The 23,068-nt window shown below is 32.0% G+C and overlaps 1 protein-coding gene across 1 annotated transcript in view; it reads right to left on the reverse strand.

The window, feature by feature from the left end:
- Nucleotides 1–23,068, reverse strand: part of LOC124538518 (Down syndrome cell adhesion molecule-like protein Dscam2) — a 113,626-nt gene that overhangs the window by 37,156 nt on the left and 53,402 nt on the right. Inside the window, exons 4-6 of the mRNA XM_047115604.1 lie at nt 21,100–21,146; nt 10,680–10,758; nt 5,608–5,696 (exon numbers count right to left, since the gene is read on the reverse strand). Of these exons, the coding sequence (XP_046971560.1) occupies nt 5,608–5,696; nt 10,680–10,758; nt 21,100–21,146 (215 nt within the window). The remainder of the gene's footprint in view (nt 1–5,607; nt 5,697–10,679; nt 10,759–21,099; nt 21,147–23,068) is intronic.

Genomic DNA, 23,068 nt, shown 5'->3' on the forward strand with positions numbered 1-23,068 from the left:
TATTAACAATTTAATGGTAACATATGGATTTATGTATCTATATGAATTATAAAACAGTCAATAGATTTTGAGCCGAGATGGCCCAGTGGTTAGAACGCGTGAATCTTAATCGATAATTGAGGGTTCAAACCCAGGTTATTCATATGCTTAATTTGTGTTTATAATGTGAGATACATTATAAATCCTCCTCCATCCATCCTCGGCAGTGAAGGAAAACATTATGAGGAATCCTGCTTATATCTAATTTCATCGAAATTCTGCTACATATGGGTTCCAACAACCCATATTGGTACAGCGTGGTGGCATATGTTTGAAACATTCTCCTCTAAGGGAGAAGAGGCCTTAGTCCTGCACTAGGAAATTTACAGGATATTTATGTAAAAAAAAATGTAAAATAGATTTATTTCAAAATCTATATGAACACTATTTAACCACAGTTCCTTAGTGGATGCATAGCGTTTACGAAACACTGATTTTTCGTGCATTATTTACTTGTATACAAAGTTACGCTTGTGTATTATCATAATGTAAACGACTACAGTAGAAATTATGTAAACTACAAATAAACCATCTACTATCAAAACTTCAACAACCGAAAATGAAAAATAAAATACTTCAAAACCAGTATTTGTTTTCCCAATTCGGTCCAGTTCGCGGAAGCCTGAACTAACGAACTGTAATATTGTTTTTACGTCAAAATAATGACTATGTGAAAACTACTAATTGCATATCGAATTAAATTCTATATTAGGTTACATTTTTAACGGTAATTCGAGATAGATTACGACTATTTCATAGCGTTTCATTTGGAAATAACGTCATAGATAATAGTTTGATATGGTTTCATTCAAATAATTTTGCAATCCAATTTTTGTTTTCAAATACTGATATTATTTATTTATTATATTGTTAAGGTATTAATTAGCATTTAACGATGCAGTGGATAGAACGTGGGTTTAACAACGAAAGAATGCGAGTTCAAACGGGCGAGCCATGTACTCATGAGCTTAAATTGTTGCAGGCAATAAAGGAAGGCTTCGTGAGTTCGAGTCGAGATGGCCTAGTGGTTAAAACGCGTGCATCTTAACCGATGATTGCGGGTTCAAACCCAGGCAAGCACCGCTGATTTATGTGATTAATTTGTCTTTATAATTCATCTCGTACTCAGCGGTAAAGGAAAACATCGTGAGGAAACCTGCATGTGACAAATTTCATAGAAATTCTGCACCATGAGTATTCCACCAACCCGCATTGGAACAGCGTGGTGGAATATGTTCCAAACCTTCTCCTCAAAGGGAGAGGAGGCCATAAGCCCAGGAGTGGGAATTTACAGGTTGTTGTTGTTGTTGTTGTCGTGAGTTTGGGGCATATTCTGTAACAGTACAGATGACCCAGGACTGAAGCCTGTAAAGTATTTCTCGGTGTTTAAGTAAATGCTGATTTTGATTTGGTTTGCGTTGACACTTGACACAATGAGATTTTTGAAAATATCCTACTATTTCTAGTTGGCTATTAGTTCTATTGTAAATGGTTAATCAGAATTGAATAAATTCATAAAACAGAAAAAAAATATTTCGAAAAATATAATAAAATTTATTTATGTAATTTATAAATCTTTATAAGTTTTTAATCGCAATTATAAAAACATTGATAGAATAAATCAAAACATCAATTATATTGATAGATATTTAAACGATGGTAAGTGAAGTTCACACAACATTTAAAGACAGTTATACATCTTTGCTGTGATGACTTGTTGTGTTGAAACTTGAAAATACATCTCCCGTAGCTCCAAAGCTGTGAGCATCTATCACAATTGCATAAACATTACCGAAGCATTTAATATGTATGACTTGCCCGAAGATATTTTTACGATTGTCGAGATAGACACTAAAACTACGGTCTCACAAACTGTATCCTATAAAGGTCATGCTGAATTTAGGTCTCGCTGAAAAATTCACTTGCTTTCTTTTTACTATCCGCGTTCGTTCAGAATTTATAACGCCGTAAATCGTGAGACTAGACAAAAAATTTACAACCTTGTAGTATGTCTGGATACTTCGAGATAAACGAAATTTCTGATAACATTCGAATTGCAGTATTTCATAATCGATAGTTTGAAATATACTGCTCTTGTATATCGACAATTTTAAATGTTGAATATAGTTCTACCTACTTGTAAAAATGTCGGTTTCTTCCCGCCAATGTCAGTGATGACAGATAGGATGATCCGTTTTTAAATAATAATCCGTTAAGCAACGCTTAAAGTGGCCGGTAATTTTTAAAAAATCCTCAGTATAAAAATGCATTAAATTTTTATGTAATTTACTTTACTAAATAAGCCTGAGTTCATAACTTCGTTGCTTTACGACATTGCTTTAATTTCATTCAACTCTTTCATTTTATATAAAACATTGTATTTAAAAACTCGTTTAAATGAAATATGATAAAAATAATTGAATTAACAAAAACCTCCTCATGGACCATTATGTAAAATATAAAACAAAAAAAACTGCTTTCGTACAATAGATTGTTCTGAAACGAGTTCCGGTGTATGAAAATCAAAAAGTAAGTCCTCCCGACCGTCCGTGACACCCGCCCCCACAAAGATGGATGCCAGTACGAAATATCCAGCGAACTATTTCAATTTGGAAACTTTGTTCCTAGTGAAGTAACCGCCACCGGTTCTAAATAGACTCCAAAAATTAATCTCGTCAACGTCGTATGGTCTCAAGAATATATCTCAAGCAAGAATAATAAAAACTTACACAGAAGATGGCGACCGTGTTCAATATTTACTATGTCCCTGAATATATTTAGATTCGGAATGTGTATGTTGGCAAACATTCTATACTGCACGACCGCTTCTGCATGAAAAATTCGGTAGCCGAGCGACAATGTCTGCTGGGGTCGTTCTGAATATACCTTTACACAAATCATTCTATCGATATTGGGTTTGCGCCGGCAATATTCGTCCGCATATTATGATAATAAATGTTTGTCTATTTTGATTAAAATTTTCGATATTAAAACATATTGCTATAAAATTATCCCGTACGCATCGTTCTTACAAACAAATTATATATTCTGTCTGATATTATAAATGATAATATTTATGAGAGTCTTATTACAATGTACGAGTATATCACTCAAAAATAAGTGCTTCAGATTAGACGTATCATATAACGAACACTCTTATAATTACACAATTTACTATAAAGTATATAATTTATCATTTTATAAAATTAATTTATAAAACGTAATATGTGTACTTTGAATTATATATTATATTATTTTTTGTCTTTTTATGATGTAGCAACTAGCTGTCCAGGACGGCATCGCCCGCGTTAAGCTTCATAGTAGTCCCTGTGGATAATAACGTGACGCTATATAAACTATATACTATGAAATAAGAATAAATGAGCTTTATACCTTCAGTCTTTATATCATAGATAAATTATTTAAAATGAAATGAGAATTATGTTATTCTAAAACAGCTAGGCGATGACGGTCTAGTAATAAGTATTTTTCGCAACAATTTGAGACTCGCTGAGGCCTTATTTTTCTCTCTGAGTGGGTTCAGAATTTATGAGAGACCCCAAAGCAATAAAATACCTTGCGAGAAAATGAAGGAGCAAATCGCAATATATTTGTTCCTTGGTGGCTAGGCAACCCATTTTAGCCATTCGCGCGTGGAAATATTATTTCTTGCTAACAATAGAGGTGGACGTACCCTTTTGATTATACTTTCATTTTCTGAGATCTACCCCTTATTACGTCATTGTGATCTCTTCGGATGTTACAACGGATAGGTATTACGTTTGAATGTTGCCATTTTCGAATGGATTCGTATTTGAAATAAAATAAAATGCAATTTATTCATGTTGTATTCTGTTATATCCTAACGAGTGTCCGGTCTCCAATTATTTTTCGTTATTCTAACTTTTTTTTTTAAACCAATTAACGGCCTGTGAAACCATACGGATATTTAATTTATTTATAGTAAGGATTATTTTTAAAAAGATTATTTTATGTATAATAAAAACGTCACAAATTGTAAAATTTTATTTTTTATCTTTCATATATTATTTTGGTAAATATGTTTGCTGTTAAATAAATAAGAAATTAAACAAGATATGATGTATTTAATATATGTATATATGTATGTAGTAGTAGTAATTTAATGTTATTATATAATTAATTGTAGACTAAGTGCCGTGTTCATATGAAACAAAGCATTCTGCGTTTAATTCTAGTTGTCACAGTAGACTGTTTGGTCGTCAGGTGTTATCTATATATAAAAAAATAGATTATGACCTTCTTTGAAGCTCATGCTATCGTCTTACCAAATTTTATTTAATTTGAATCCGTGCTACGACTACAGATCCATGATGATTGAATCCCATCTTTACCTGGCTCGTAAAATTCATTAAAAATTTATTCGTTTTATAAAATATAAATTCAAATATAAGCACGAGCGAAACACCATACATTTACGAGAATATTTTTTTTGGAGTTAAACATAATATGTACAAAATGTTTGAAAGCTTTAAACCCACGGCCGTTCGAATAAATTTTGATTCTCTGGATATTAATTTCATATCATAATATTATGCCGCATAATTGTGAACGTTTCAAAACAAATGTGATGAATATGGACTGAAACTTTGTTTTTTGTTTCAATATGTGTATATCATTATAACTAGAGTAACAAAATGTAAAGTTTGTTACATACATACTTAACTTTTTTCCCCCCTATTATTACGTAAAGGCTTCTTTTCTCTAAATCTTAATATGTCCTAATACAGGCTAATTTACACATGCCGCAGAATTTTGTCAAACTACAATAACGGCCTGTAATATTCCTCACTGCTGGGCTAAGGCCTCCTCTCCCTTTGAGGAGAAAGTTTGGAACATATTCCACCACGCTGTTCCAATGCTGGTTGGTGAAATACACATGTGGTAGAATTTCTAAGAATGTGCCTTGAAACTTGCATGTGCCTAAGCACATGCAAGTTTCCTCATGATGTTTTAATTCACTGCCGAGCACAAGTTGACTTAGAAAACAAATAAGCAGATATTATTCAGTGGTGCTTGATTGTTTTTGAACCAGTTGAGATTCACGCTTTCTAACCACGGGGCCAACTCGGCTGAGAGTTTTGTCTAATTTATAAAAAAATCTTCTCGATGTTTCTTTTTTCCTTCCAGTGTTGAGCACGAGAACAATTATTAATAATAAAATTTTTATTAAACATGAATTTTGAATATAGTTCAACTCTGTTTTAAACTATTTTAGCTTTGTTGATTATTGTGAATAAATTACAATGAAAAATATGTTACTTTAGCTTGAAATGTTCTCAATTTACAGTTTTACGTTTCATGTCTGTAATTATAATAGGTATCTGAATCGCGCTTTCAATATTTTCAACAAATCTGAATATATATAGTACACAAAAAAAAAATACAGTGTGAAATGGATTTGGACGCCTGTCAGTTATGATGCTGTATAGTTTTATGACAGCTTTAAATAAGGTGAACATATATGTGAAATATCAACAACATATTATTAATTAACAAATCTTTAATAAAACATTGATAAATACTTACGAAAGTCTTGGTTTTTCTTGGCTTCCTTGAGCATTTTCTTCACACTGTCACATGTGAAGTAGGCAGCATTCACCTCAAAGCAATTATCCCTAAAGAAAAAATATATCAATAAATATACCTATAACAATATAAATAACACCATATTAAAATTACAATTATAATAACTGTATTGAGTGTATCTTTTCTATTAATATAGTATGTAGTATATAATTATAAAAAATAATAATTGAAGTATCAGTGCGAAGAGTAGGCTTGGAACTTATTCAACCACGCTGTTCCACCTTGATTGATACCCATATGGAATAATTTCTTTGACATTAAACACATGCAGGTTTCCTCACGATGTTTTCCTTCACAGTCGAGTACGAGATGAATTATAAACATAAATATAAATTAAGTGCTAAACGAAACCAGTAGTCAAAAATAGTGCAATAATCCTAAGTTTTGAATGTAGTTAATATATTGTATCACATGTAGGTATGTGTGTCATATAGTAAATTAATTGACAAATGTTAATATTAAAAATTCTCGAACAAATATCCGCTATTGGAATTAATACGCAACGAATTTTATTCCTCGTTAAAAATAAAACATCGAATAGGTACACGGTTATCGTTTCGTATATACGATTTGTAAAACAGCGCAAACTTACGTACCATTATCAACGTCGAAATAAAATATACGAACGCATCTACAACAACGTGATAAGGGTTATTTTAGCTCGTATTCGTTGGACCTTTTGTTATCTCGATCAGTGATGTTGTACAGAGAGCTTCCCAATTACACCCGGAGGGAATCCAAATAAAATACACCAATTATTTCCCTCGTATTCGCTCTTTCCTTCAAACCACCGCTAATTACAAACACCGACTTCGGATGTTTTTAACAAGTGACGTGAACAGAAGTAACCGGAGATAAAAGAACAAGCCGTACGAAATGTGAAAAGTGATTTTATACAAATTCGTTTGAATGTTATTAACACTTTTTATACTTCAAAGCAATTACTTAGCTCTTCGGTTTAACGTATTGTACCCAGACTATTAACAGTATATAAACCGTCGTTGGGAGGTACAGATAACATATTTCTCACTATATAATAAAATATACTCACACATAGACATAATTCATCGGTCCATTAAATCGTATAAAATACATCCTCACGACTCAAAATTCAATTTAACCTTTCAAACTCACACAAAATTTACACAAATTTAAACAAAAGCTCATACAATAACTTACACGCACAAAATAAACTAACTGCACCACCAAACCCAACTCCCACACCCAAACCCAAAAATAGTCTATGTCGGCTAATTTGTATTCATTCTTTTTTTAATTATTTAGCTTTTGTTATTTTTAATTTATTGTTTTGTATTAAACTAAACTATGTATTGCTTCTATTTACTAATAAGTATTAAGTTTGTACAATTCAATGGAAAATAGTGATTGGTTTTATTGTCTGTAAACTGTATTTTTATTGTTTCTATTTTGTTTAATATGTTATTGTTTTCCTGAAATAAATAAATAAATACAGAGACACGTAAACTTGTAACTTGTTCACTGCAATATAGATAGGTGTTATACAGAACAACGTAATTAAATACAAAATTATACAGTAGATAAAAGTGTGGAATTAATACTTGTTGACTTTCAGGCAGTTAATATTACATACATATGTATTTAACTAACTTGACTGTATTTTTAAACGTTGAAAAATAAACCGGTAATAACATAAAGTAGTTACTTTACTTATTACCAGTTTTTTTTCGGTAAAACTACTTTCCGAACCTGTGGTAGCTTCACCTACGTAACTACGGTACCACCTCGTTAAATGACGATTCAAAAGTGCTTGTAAAAGCCTACTTGAATAAAGTAGGTAGTGGTAGTAGTTAGTAGTATTTTGATTTTAATTTTGAGAAACAAGAAGTGATTGTAAAAAGGCACTTCTAACCTAAAATAGTTCTATAATTTCTTAATAATGAACTCATACAAAGAGCTTAGGTATGTGGTCTAAGTAACCATTCGCCTCATCTAAGCGCGTAGGTGTAAGTTAAGTTTAGAGACTAAACAAATCCAATTGAGTTGGTTGAGGCGTTTACGTTCCCCACCATCAAAATCAATACGAATTAGGATTGCTGTCAGACTGGCGGTTTTCTACCTGCACAAATTTTTCATCCACTTGTAAAGTGACAGAGACAATCCGTACGATTAAAGTATTTGGTAATTTATATTTTGTTAATTTGTTAATTCACGAGACTCATGAACAAGACATTCGTAGATAATATCGAGCTCCACCGAACAAAAATAAAAAACATGGTAAATATCCCGAAATTAATAACCATAATAATAAAAATAACAATGTTAATTTAAAATCCGTACGATACCTAACGGCGTATACTTTACTTCAATATATTTAAAACGTCAATTAATTCCTGTCATATTTAATGAATAATGGAATATAAGCTATAATTTATAAAAAAATTACATTAATTTAAATTCATACATAGACAATTTAATAAAAAGTTTTTTTTTTTTATATCTCTCAAAAGTACAAAACGCCGTGAGTAACCGTCAACAACGTGTTAAAATAACAAAACGTCATAATCCAAAACTAATGTTGTTATAAAGTTGTAAAATGTAAATGTTATATTTGTTAAGTCCAGGCAAATGAGAAATTGTTGACGTAAACTGTTTGTAAATGCGAAAAGTTGTTGGAAACACTTGAATATGACAAAGTTGAGAACAACGGGAGTTGATGGGACTTTTATAAAAACTGTAATAGAAAATAGATATTATAACACCAGCCTTAGAAAAGGGTTAGTCTTACAAAATTACGTTAAGTTTTTATTCGTCTTGATTTGACTGCAAAGTAGTATTAATTCGACTAACATATGGACAGAATCAGGCATTTGATGTTATTTTTTATCTTTAGTAATAAGAAAATAATAAATTTAGGCATAATATATTTTAAATCATTACATTGTATAAAACAAAATCGCTTACCACGATCAGCCCCTATTACAACCTAGCTTACACTAGCTTACACTTTAAAATTACGCAACACGGATTTTGATTCGGTTTTTTTAATAAATAGCGTGATTTAAGAGGAAGGTTTTGTACATAACACATAGACAATACAATAAATAAACACTGTTAATTTTAGAAGTTTGTAATGTGATTACACAAATAAGCAAATTATGTAGAATATTTAGTATCAGTATTGCACCTGTGCGAAACTGGGCGGGTCGCCAGAAAATTATTTAAAAAAAAGCTTACATTGATATAAACGGTATCTTATAATATTTAGTATTCGTCATATAAATTGAATTTAAAGGGATAATTATTTATAACATAATATTTAGTAATACTTAATCCATATTTTTTTAATGTTGGCAACATACTTGCAAAACATTTATTTGACCAAAAATCGATCACAAAACTTGGAAGGAACAAACATCATGTCTATTAAAAAGGGAGAGAGCGTTATTTTCCTAAAATAGTCTATCACGAGAACAAAACATTCGCCTTCTAATGTTATTTCGCTGAACCCTTTACGTAGCGCTTCAAATCGTTCGTAATGGAAGGTAAACATTACACAAGGGTTGGCTACTATAAATGTAGCACTTCATAGGGAAATCAAATATGTAAACATTTCTTCTTAGCACGTTTATCTCAAACATTTACTTGATGGTAGGGCTTTGTACAAACCCGTCTAGGTACCACCCACTCATCAGTTATTCTACCGCCAAATAACAGTACTCAGTATTGTTGTGTTCCGGTTTGAAGGGTGAGTGAGCCAGTGTAACTATAGGCACAAGGGACGTAACATCTTAGTTCCCAATGTTGGTGGCACATTGACGATGTAAAGAATAGTTAATATTTTTTACAGCGTCATTGTCTATGGGTGATGGTGACCACTCACCATCAAGTGGCCCATAGCTCGTCCGCCAACCTATACCATAAAAAAACAGTGCATTAAATTTATATACCAGTATTTACAGTAAAGATAAGGATTACGTGTGAAATCACTAACGTAATACACGAAAAGAATATTATGTCAGTTTTTAATGGCGGCTCGGCACAAATTCTGAAAGGCTGATGTCAAAGATATGTAAATATTTTCGTGCACTTTTAAAATACTGAAACACGTAAATTACACGATTTAAAATGTAATGCTATCATAAACTGGATTGCGTTTAAAAAAATAATAGTCTTAACTTAAGCTAAGTTACATAACGGTTTTATACACCTAAGCCATTTTTAATTAATTTCTAATACAAAACAGCGAACACTTCCTAATATCACGTGATGTATTTCATTTTGACACATTTTTCATTAGATTGCTTCAGTGAAATAACACTTATTTATTTAGTTTACACTCAACCAAAAAATTAGCCAGAAACAAATAAGTTAACACAAAATTACATTAAATTTATTGGCGCCATTTTGAAATCGCTAATGTAATCAATCGCTAATGTATTAAAATATAATTCACATTTTTGAATTTCGAATGTACTTAGTCTAATTCAATAAAAACTTTTTTAAATACTTATAAATTGAGTCGTAGTACGACGTCGGCTGTACAGATAATATCGTCTACGTCACGAGATGGGAAATTAGGGTAAGAAGTGGGTCAAAGTCGCACGGGGTCGACGCTCGGCGGCGTCTGAAGTAATTATGCAAGTGAGACCGCGGAGCTGTCATTAACCGACATTATGTTAAAATATAGTAAAGAGGTAACTTGCTAATCTATATTGTCTTTATGGCTTGTTTGCAATTTATAGATATTTTATTATATAGTGTAACTTTGTGTGCGTGTGAAATTAATGTTTTACAATAAACGTCGCTTATGCATATGTAGTTAATATTAACATTTCGTTTTTTGACGTCATTGATTTGATATTTGAATTATAGTTTCACTAATTTCCTCCTAAACTACGATTATATGTAAAATTTATAATAAATAGTAGGTAAAGTTTTACATTTTTAATTTAATAATAACATTTAATAAAGTATAAAAAGAGCAAAGGTTTTTAATTTAAAAGAGGAAGTCTTAAGCTAGATTTACTTACTCCTTGTCAGATTGAATAAGTTTGTTGTGCAGGAAATTTCTCAGATCAACTTCTTGGTCCTCTCGCAGGTCTCGGGAACCTGTGGACGATTTTTATCAATTATATTGTGTTAAACATTTATTTTAATATCACGATTAAATTACTTATAAATAATAAAAATGTTTACTAAATAAATCTTTATTTTTTATAAACACAAGAATAAAATTAAATCTATGATAATATGACTCGTATGAAATTTAGTCGGCATAGAAGTAAAGTCTATTTTATTAATGTAGAGCGTTGTCAAGCATATCGCTGGTGCAGTAAGACGGCTAGACGAACTTGTGTTAACGAAGTATGTGAAATATGCTGCACTTATTCGCGTCGATTAAATCAATGGCCACTTCCATACACGAGCCCCCATTTATATTTTCGGGCGTGCGCAATAAAATCAATACTGTGAACTTTGCAAGAGTGCAGTGACCCAGTCACCAAAATAAGGCCACACGTTGCATAAACTATTTGTAGTAAAGTACTGACATACTCAACTATATTTCGATACAATTGAACGTCGGCGATTAACACGCGTCACGCGTTCTTGGTGAGATAAACAATCGAAGGCAGAGGCAACTAAAACGAACCACTTGAAACGAAATAAAAAAAAAAAAACTGTTTCGAATGCGCATATTTCTGAATAAGCTGGGACCACGCGGTTCGTAGACAAAGGCTTGTGAAATTACAGTCTTGCTTTTAAATGCGAGAATGAATGGCAATGTCTCGTCCCCTCAAAGCTTTGCGGATCCGTTATGGAATGCGACGTTGCGCCTCTGTTCTTGAATATACGGATGGGATTACCCCTGTATCTGCTTAGGGCTGATGATCTCTCTGATGAAAGTGTGCGTGAAATACGTTTATTTTTGCTTCATTATTTCTTTGACCAAAGGGGAAAGGAGAAAGAATCGAGGATGATATACTCGTAAACAGTGTTTTTGCTTATTAAATATTTTCTGTATATCTAAAAAAAGGTATAATGTTAAACTACGGTTGTGTGAGGAGTATTCATTTCAAAATACTGTTTTATTTAATAAAGATACAAAAAAGTAAGAAAAGAATCAAAGTTTTTGTATCCGACGTAAAAATTTTAAAGTGCAAGAGAGTCGGACTGTTATCATAAAAGTTGTGAGATGAACTTCCAACACTGCAGATTTTTTTGCTGTTTCGTTAAAAGCGAATACAAAATTGTTAAAATATTGGGAATATTCAATTCAGCAGGCAATGGGAGGAAACAAAAAGACCTATTCAAGCGTGATATTCCTAAAGTAGTCCAACGTGATCGGAATGTGTGACTATCTCTAACAATACTCGCGTTGTTAAACATAACAAGAAAAATACTAGAAAAGTCGATTTCGTTTGAAAAGTATGCTTTATTTCTTTTTAACAGACTGCCCCGTTCGCGAGCATTTAAAAATGCACAGCCTCCTTTGAAATGTCTGCATCTTCTCATTTTGTCGGGCGCTGCCGCAAGACAAGACTAGCGGAGTTACACTCATCCTCAAATACGAGCATAAAGCGCAATATCTCTCCCTTTGAAACTGCGAGAAACTCATAAACAGGTGGAATGGGAATAGGGCGTTGTTTTTGTATCACGTGGGAAAAATTGCTCCTGACGCAAATTAAACGCTGTTTCCTCGTTCTTTGTATTTCAAGTCTGGCGTAGTTTTAGTTGAAACTTTACTTTAGCAACAAAACTACTAACTTACAGAATGTTGAAATATTTCGTTATACTTTTAGGTGTGAAATTTTATCAAAAATCTACTATAAACAACGTTAGAAATTTACCGTAGTACTGTAATCAATTTTTGACGTATTAATTTTCTGATATAAAAATATATTCTGAATTTACCCATGTTATATTCTGTAATTACTTTTAAACTTTTATTATTTACCTATAACATTAAAACTTTATTATTAAAGTTATTAATTTCGGGATATTTACCATGTTTTTTATTTTTGTTCGGTGGAGCTCGATATTTCGACATTGTCTACGAATGTCTTGTTCACGAGACTCGTGAAAAAAAAAACATGGTAAATATCCCGAAATTAATAACTTTAATAATAAAAATAACCATGTTAGTTTAAAATCCTATATTAAAACTTTAGATTCATTAGTTGGTATATTTTATTTGACACCATTATAGTCACTTCCTTGTAGCACAGATGCAAAAGGTCCCATTATAAACGCATTTGGAATTCATAATGTACGTTATCATTTTGAGGTATGTCTTACGAATCAGTTATTGTATTCTATCTCTTTGTAATTTACTCAATTTCAAAAGTATCATGATATAATGATCATTGTAATTGAAGGGTTTAATTATCGCCCTCTTATGGCCACATTACATTTAAATTTATTTATGCACTAGCACTACCACCGGCGAATGTATTCAAGTAGGAAGGAAAGAAGTGCAGATGTTAGGTACCCTTATCATCATATTCGATTACAAATTAATTTTCGCATTTTGAATATTTGTATTATAGTATTAATTCATCATACTTTTTTATGATTTCGTTTCATTTCTTCTCTAAATGTGGGTTTCATTGAAATACAACGTGGTTCACAAATATTAATTGAGGAAAAAAATCTCGTAAAAAAACATCAATTCAAAAATATTCGGAGGAATAAAGATAAGTAAAAAAAATCTTTCACGATAACATATATTCAATACTGTAAGATATATTAAGTGGGATGAATTTGCCAAGATCCGAGACTCATGTCGGCGAGGTCATTGAACAAATAATATACCAATAGCAACGAACAAATTTTATACCAGTTAATTTAGCCAAAATGTTGTATTCATAACCTATTTTTTATTTTTGATATGGCGGACTCTAAATAGGCCACCTGTTGTTAAATGGCGATTCCTTGCATCTTAAACGCACCATCAACGTAAAACATAAACCAACAGAACAGCAAATCCTACACGACCTGAAAGATTTCAGGCACAAAACCGACGAGTTTACAAGTTTACGAGAAAGTACAAATTTCTAACACCCAGACTTCGGGCTGTTGTTAAAAAATTTTTGATGGTAAAAATCTTTATCGGACCTCGATATCTGCGACCATGTATATGAGCGAGAAGGAAATATCAAAATGTTAATAACCGTATGAATTTATATGTCGACTTTCAAGATCAAAATAGCGGTGAACCCTGACCCAGACTCTTGTTTCCACTATAATTCCATTCCGTTCCGAGTACGGGGCATTGGGCTTATTCGCAAACAACATGTTTTATGAACCCGCATTAGAGAGCAATGAAACGAATTAGGGCTGTGATATGTCGTTTTGTTGTGTCAGCCCTGCTAAATTGCTGGTGATTTTATATCCCATTACATCGTAGGATATAACTGTAAAGTAAGACTATTTGTATCCTTTAACATGAGAAGTCGACTGCTTAAAATATTTCTGGATATATAGAGGTTAGTTTGTTTCATTATTGACTAGCTGTTCTTCGAATTGTCCCCAAAATAAAATTTTAACAAAAAGAAAAACCGACTTCAAACAAATCACTATTTTAAAACAAATGAATATGCACGAAAAAGTAATAAAAATAATTGCGTATTCAACATATTTTTTAGAGTCTTCCTAAGTTAAATGAAATGAAAAATATTAGACTACTTAAAAGTCGATTAACGATTATATCATGTAGTTATAGTTATTGGTATATTTGGAGCCGGTGTCAGCACCGGGGCCCTTGCCCCAACAATCAAAAGAAAGAAGCGATACGAGCCCCTTGATTGATCCAGCATATTATTGTGTAAAAGGTAATTTGTAAAAAACATATTTGTCAAAGTATTCTCGTATTGTTTTTTGATAGATATACTGTAGGGTTTTATTGGCTGACACCGACTCCAAATATAACAATAATTATAACTACATGATATAATCGTTAATCGACTTTTAAGTAGTCTAATATTTTTCATTTCATTTAACTTAGGAAGACTCTAAAAAATATGTTGAATACGCAATTATTTTTATTACTTTTTCGTGCATATTCATTTGTTTTAAAATAGTGATTTGTTTGAAGTCGGTTTTTCTTTTTGTTAAAATTTTTATTTATTTTTTGATTTTAAGTGAAGCTGATGTTGACTAACTATTTTTTTTTAATATGGATAGATTAAACGTTCCGTTTATATGAGTCAGAAACTACTTCGAGGACAATTTCAAAGGAAACTTGCGAATAAAGCAAAAATAGACTTTCGAAAATGCGGATTTAATACGTCACGCGGCGTAAACTACAAGGATCCCTCGAAAGAGCTGTAATCGAACTCAGCAAAAAAACTTTGAAAAAGACCAACTATATTTCGTACATCATATGACATCACATCACATACACAAAATTTGATTAAAGATAGTAAGAAATTCTGTCCCATATCGCACCCTAACTGCGAGCCGTATAGGAGTTCCATCACTACATAGTATAAAACAAAGTCGCTTTCTCTGTCCCTATATCTTTAAATTTACGCAACGGATTTTGATGCGGTTTTTTTTAAAAGATAGTGTGATTCAAGGGGAAGGTTTGTGTATATAATACATGAACAATATAGTAAAGAAATACTGATAATTTTAGAAGTTTGCGATGTGATGTCGTATATAAACAAATTCTGTAGTATATTTAGTATCAGTATTGCACCCGTGCAAAGCCGGGGTGGGTAGCTAGTTGATTATAATATTCGACTATGATAATTACATAAACATAACCACATTACGGAAGGTGACTCAAATATCCAAATAACCTATAAATAAAAGATTCGACCGAGTATCGCTAACGTGCTCCTCAGAATTGTTCCGTTCCCTTCCGTTCCGTTACTTTGTCATGGATCCTGTGCTCAGAACCTTTCCAAACTTTCACCAAATTACCCTTGAAGTATATATTTTATAATAAAAAAAGAATTATCAAAATTGGTTAACGTGATTTTCAGTTATTCACCTATTTGTCGCGCATATACATAATGCAAATTTAAGACTTATGTCGTTTTCACATGGATCCCATCATCGGAAAAAAAAATAAAAAAAATGGGACCCCACGGAAAGCACTACCTTTAAAACAAAAAAAAAATTATCAAAATCGGTCCACCCAGTGAAAAGTTATGAGGTAACAAACATAAAAAAAAAAAAAAAAAAAAAAAAAAAAATACAGACGAATTGATAACCTCCTCCTTTTGGAAGTCGGTTGAAAATACTTGAATTTCACGTTATTTATTTTCTTCTGTTCTTATTAAGGCCGCTGGATACTTTTAAAGTTCATTATGGCCAGTCTAGTTTTGAGCCTTGATAAAGTAATGATTGAAAGGAAAAGGTTACTTTATACTAGTTGCCTGCTGCAACTTCTTTCGCATTTGTTACCTTTGTCATCCTAGGAGTTGAAGCTTGCTTAATGCTAAATTGTATAAAATTAGATTCAGTAAATGGCCTTCAAAGAGCAAAAGTCAAACAGACTGAGTTACTAACTTAACATTTCTACTCGTATATATTGACCCTCTGCTTGTATGGTACCCGTCACTGATTAATGTTCGCATGTCAAGAAACAACTCAATTTTCTTATTTACTGTCAATTTGTCACAACGTCATAACTCAGAAACTACCATCCGTTTGCTACTTACAATTGTTTCGATGAAATTTAGAAAATTTTAGCAAGCGTTAGGATAACAAACACATTGGAAAATTAAGTTTTACAAATTATATTATATGTATTTAATACTTTACAGTATTTCATGAATAAAAGAGTTATAAAATAAGAAAGTTTGTCGTATTTAAATGTATTCTATGAAGGCAAACGGATAAATATATACGACTGATTGAACTGACTAACTGACTGAGGGGGAATGATCACCGCAGTCCATTGACACTGAATCAATTATGAACCAGTCCTGACACCGACAATGTGCCACACACTACAATACCTAAAATGTCATGTTCATTGTGCTTGTAAACCAAAACATGGCAAGAATAAATATTAACCTAGCCTATACAAAAAAAACGGCCCTACCATTCTCCATGTTTGAAAATCTAATGAAACATTATTTAACTTAGTAACTATAAAAGACCATCTGATGCGTGTATGTAAACGAATCAATCGCTTATGAAATGTACATCATAACACTTGAAGTTAGGCTGCATTACAAAATGACATTTGTAAAGGGAAATTCACATGTCAGGATCCCGCCGTAGGACCATTATTTGCTTGATCATCCATCTCTCATATGGGATTATAGTCTTTAAATTGTTGGTATTAAGAAGTTAAATTACGTGTAAACATGTTAGCATTTTAGTTTAATCACACAACGTCTGTACGACATTTAATTGCTGCCTCTCGCTGCCTCGCTCAGCTGCTCCCTATGTCAAGAGGCACGGGATGAGGAACGCAGTGATATGGAAGCGATTGCTTTTCGAATTCTTGAATAAGCTCAGTTGACTGGCTCTCGTATTTCCATCGAATATACTTTGAAGGTAATTTATGAAATTTCCAATGTAACTGTTGCTATATTTTTGCTGCTTTTTTTTTTGCCGGCACTATGAAACGAAAACATTTATTTAGTTATGAATGTAATAGTAAATGGATAGATTATTTGGTAACGAAATAAAATATTGTTGCTTTTTTTATTCAAAAACATTTATAACCAGTATCATTAGAGTTGATGTAAGGAGTTTAACGATACTCCATACATCGAAACGTATGTATTTAAAAGTTACAGTGCAATAAATAAAGTCACATACCGTATCAAGAATACTAAAGATTATATTTCTCTCAATTTGAGCACTCGTCCTTTAAAAAGGACGATCGCATAACTTTTTAAAAATACGAGACTGCAGATACTTTTTAAAGTTTTGAGTTTTTGTAACTGATGTCTTCTACAATCTCAACTTGTGAAGTTTCGTTGTTAATAAACAAATACTACGTCTCATTAAAAATGTTTTCAAAGATAATTCATTAGTATTTAAGTAAAACAAATTAAAGCGTTTAATTAAAATAGTGCTGTATAAATAAAAATTTTAACAAAAAGAAAAACCGACTTCAAACAAAACACTATTTTAAAACAAATCAAAATGCACTAAAAAATAATAAAAATAATTGCATATTTTACATATTTTGTAGAGTCCTCCTAGGTAAAATGAAATGAAAAATATTAGACTACTTAAAAGTCGATTTACGATTATATAATGTAGTTATAATTATTGGTATATTTGGAGCCGGTGTCACGCATATACATAATGCAAATTTAAGACTTATGTCGTTTTCATATGGATACCATCATCGGAAAAAAAAATAAAAAAAATGGGACCCCACGGGAAGCACTACCTTTCAAACAAAAAAAAAATTATCAAAATCGGTCCACCCAGTAAAAAGTTATGAGGTAACAAACATAAAAAAAAAAAATACAGACGAATTGATAACCTCCTCCTTTTGGAAGTCGGTTGAAAATGACTTTCATCGGTGTATCAATTGAATCTTGACAATTTTTGTTTGCATAGTCTGTTTAAGCTCATATGTGTGCGTCACAATCGCGACTTTTGTATAGTAAGACACAATTTAGATGTAGCATCGGCAAAAATTACTGCCGATTTATACAACCAATAGAAACAGCTCCTTATCGCGCCATTCGACGCTATTCGTCGCTATAGATTCTCGCGTCAGTTTAACTCGAGAAAGCAAATGTATGTAAATCTACGTGTCAAAATGAAAAATATATTTTGTCATATGATATTTAAATTACAAGTTATTACGTTTGTGTAAAGGTCACCATTTGGGATAGCGTACTTAATTCGGATGTGATCGGTTTTACGAATTTTGCCGATGCTACATCTAAGCTGTGTCATACTATATGTGTTTGTGTGACGTTTACCTATATTCAATATAACAAATAAATATTCAGTTCTCTTAGTTCCCAAGGTGCGCTATCAACCATGAACTCACTATTTGTATGATAAACTCTTCCACACAAGCGCTCGTTTTATATTTTTAAATTTGTCAACAAAGGCCTTTGAACGCTTTTTAGGATCCTGTTAAACAATTGTATATATTGCTCTACAAAAGAGCCACCGAGAGCTTGCACTTGAGTAACTGGTAATTAGTTGGAGTTTTTTCTTGTATCAATGAATTTCTCATATTTTTTCGGACATACATATCATTAAAGAATAAGCACTGAGAAGCAACGGTAAATATATTTATTTCCTTTTTTTTGCGCCCCAATGGTTCCCTAGCAAGTACAGATTGGGCGAGAAGCCCTTTTAGTGTAACACGTAAATATTTTGGCGTGAAGGCTATCTTGAGATACAGAAGCGTATCTTATTTAGAGATGGATCCAGGTATAAGGCCAGTCAACACTCAAAAGTTGGAGAAATAGTATATTTGGTTTATGATACGTCACGATTACTTAAGTACCTTGTACTGAATGATTAATACGTTCTAAATCTACTAAAAAATTGTTGTAATATCGTTATATGCCAAATATGAAGAACAACTAAAAAGGCGATGTGCTGACGGCATCGTTTAGCCAGTCAGCGGCCTTACGAGCGGGCTATTCTTATGTTAATTTAGTTATAGCGATTTGACAATTTAGGATTCTTATCTGAAAGTTCTCTTAGAAAGATCTTTAGCTGATCTATAATATTTCTGCCAATTATATGTTGGCAGAAACAAATTAAGCTCAATAATTCCGAAGGAGTACTGGCGTCAGTCTGCCCAAAAGTCCAGTTAGAAAAGTCAAATCGTTTTTCATGCAGTGTTATACAATAAACTTTTTGACATAAAGTGATATTCAAGATACCTGGATCATTTGGAATAATGCAAAATGCGCTGATCGTAAATAAATATAATAAGCATATGCAATGTAATTAAGAATTAAAATATCCTCTATACTACATCTACCTTACATATTGATAATTGATAATTTACAATTAACAGTACTTGCAACATAGATTACTAAGTTGTAAAAACTGTTAATTATAACAGTATTTACAACCGAAAGTAACCATATTCTTTTCAACATACCTACCATTTGCAGAATCGTAGGTCTGATTCTGATTTTTTGACAATATATATTTCCTATCTTACATTGATTAATACTTACACGGAGGGTTAATTAGAAATATTAATAATTCTCAAAAAGGAGATTGCCAATTATTTTTAAAAATCGATTGAAATGTTTACGTCTGAATTGGTTTCACAATTAGAAGACATGAAGAGGGTTTCAGTTGATCTCAATTACAGTCCCTAATCCGTTCTGTTATGATATCGTCGATTTGGAAAATGACGATGGCTCCTGTATACTCTCATCCGTCACGTCGAATTCTAATTTGAGCGCTTCACTGCACCCTCGTCAGCCGTGACAGCTGCCGCGCATATCTCTTCTGACCTTATTTTATTCGTATTGGACTATTGACAAAGAGATTTTCTCGTCTAAAATTTTATCGAACTGAAAACTTAGTAAACACGAATACCTAATAATATTTAAGAAATCAAGTTGCTCATTCAAACCGCGCCGTGGAATATTTTCTAACAGCCATCAGCTCTTGAAGAGCTATAAATACCATTACGCGTTAGCCAGCGACCACTTGACCGATTTTCCATATTGACAGCACGAGAAAATTCAATCTGATTAAATAAAGTAACCTAGTTTTTAACGCATTGTAGGATAATCCCCACAAGGGGCTTTTATATCACCCGTTTCGATTTCAATTAAATTTTGCGCAAATTGAATCGAAGCGGATCGGAACGCTTGCCGCCAAGTGCTTGACAAATAGTATGTTCCAATTTATTCCCTCACATAATGAGATACGTTTGCCGACGAATACGCGAATGAAACGCCTTTTAATTTTCACGTTTATGCGTTATTTTGCTATCGAGTGACGGCGTAATGTGTTATTATTACTTAAACAACATACGCCGACAAATTATCGCGTTCCGAATTCTCTACTTAATATATTATACAACATATAATTAAAATGAACATGGAAGAACGATTAAATATATAATTTAATTAATATCTTATTAACGTTTATAACGTGTATTATTATCGTGTAAATGTAAATCGTTACAAAATTTTAGTAATTTCTAATTATTATTATAAAACAGTGTTATATTCAATAATTAGAAATAAAATCCACTAGGCTGACAAAACAGTCGTAACTGGTTGTCGCTTGTGGCTTTATTCGCATTTTAGGATTCGGTCTGGTTGTATATTATACAGGCAATAAACACCAACAATCAAAGGAAGGATCATTTAGATTCAAACTTACTTCATACCAAAGAGACACAGACTTTGGCATTTATAGTAAATGTATAGAAGTATTGATGGTGTAGTCTACAAAAGAGAATTGAAATCTATATGTCACTCAACACGCGTCTATATCTTTTTACATTAAAGCTCATACAAAACTCACCTATATCTCCGTCAACATATTGCGACTCGTTCAACTGTCCCCTGCACCTGCGGAAAAGAAATTTTATATTCATAAGTTGCAACGCGCCAATAGAGATAGTATAAATCTGTCAGTTATGAAACTGGTTATATAATGGAATCGCTGGAAACATTTGACTTATGCAAAAAACGTTTAAAAACTTAAATTCTATTTGAAATAATCTTCTATTCGGATTTAACAATGAAATTTTTTAAATGTATTATTTCGGATCAGAGCCGAGATGGCACAGTGGTTAAAACGCGTACATCTTAACCAATGATTCGGATTGAACTCAAGTTCAAACCCAGGCAAGCACCACTATATATATATGTGTGTGCTTAATTTGTATTTATAATTCATCTCATATATCTCATATGTGACAAATTTCAAACCTGCATGTGACAAATTTCAAAGAAATTCTGCCACATGTGTATTCCACCAACCCGAATTGGAACAGCGTGGTGGTATATGTTCCAAACCTTCTCCTCAAAGGGAGAGGAGGCCTTTAGCCCAGCAGTGAGAATTTACAGGCTAATTATATAAGTATATTTTAAAATGAAAGGGCAGAGTTTAATGGTTTTTGTAATCTGGCAATGAAATATAAATAACATATTAAGGTAACACTTGAAATTTACATATTTGTAAAAATAAATCTAGTAATATTTCCTTAGAAATAATTTATCCACATTAATATAATAAATGTGAAAGTGACTTTGTCTGTCTGTCTCTAGCTCTTTAGCGACCAAACCGCTGAACCGAATTTGACGAAATTTGTAATGAAGCAAACTTGAGCTCCAAGAAAGGATATATGCTACTTTTTTGGTTAATATAAGACAACCAACATCCTAACACTAGTAATAGTTAATAATATAGATAAAATTATTTATAACCAAATTATAACACAATTTAAATTTATTTACACTAAGTTATTGTCACTATGGATATATTTATAATTATTAATAACACTATTAATTACTAATTACGAACACTCTGGCGTAAGTACGATTGTAATAATTTCAATTAATAATAATATTGTGGATCGGAATTGCGTTTCAACAGGGAAATGTTGCTTGCATTCCTGCCACCATTCCACGCGGTTATGATTTGTGCAGTAACTGTTTTTATGCCATTAAGAGCTTAATACAAATAATATGTTGTGACAAATAAAATAAAATCACTGAATTGAATATTTTAATTTTTTTTTATATTTGTTTTATAGAACTTTACAAATAAAAGAAAAACAATTTTTATTAAAATTTTTAATAACGGGGCGGTTCTGTTTTACGTAAAAAACAAAATTAATGGTCTGTTAATGTCACGCTGAAGGACAAAGGTCTTCATTTAATGATTGAAAGGACTCAGGCCTCAACCCTCTCATTTACATGTATTTCACATTTGACAACGATAAATTTGAACGCCTTCTTATTACATTGTTCATTCTCTTGAATATTTTATTAGTTTAGACTCTGTGGAACAATTATATTCCTCTTCCAAGTGATGCGTTTAAATAGTCTTGATACTAGTGATAGTAGTCAATTTAAAATAACAAAAAAAATACAATCTTTTTACATACTTTTTTCTCGTAGTTTTTTTTTTTAAATATTGGAAACAAATAAAAGTGTAGAGAATAAAGTACTCCAAATCAATAAATGATCATTGAAATAAAAGTTAACATCTCACTCTTGGGTTAAGTTCACCTCTCCATTTTTAAGGAGAAGCTTTGAAATGAAAACTTATTAACCAACCCGCATTGCCAGCTCTAATGCAAATTGGTTTTCATCCGCCACATGTAGGTTTTCTCACGATATTTTCCTTCAGCACTGAGCACGAGATGAATTATAAACACAAATTGAGCACATGGAGATTAAAAAATAGTGATGCTAAATTTTCATCTGAACTCAAAATCATCTATTAAGATTTACGTTTTCTAAACAATTGGTCATCTGGATTA

Source organism: Vanessa cardui, chromosome 20 (genome assembly GCF_905220365.1).
Source record: "Vanessa cardui chromosome 20, ilVanCard2.1, whole genome shotgun sequence".
Taxonomy (NCBI): Eukaryota; Metazoa; Arthropoda; class Insecta; order Lepidoptera; family Nymphalidae; genus Vanessa; species Vanessa cardui.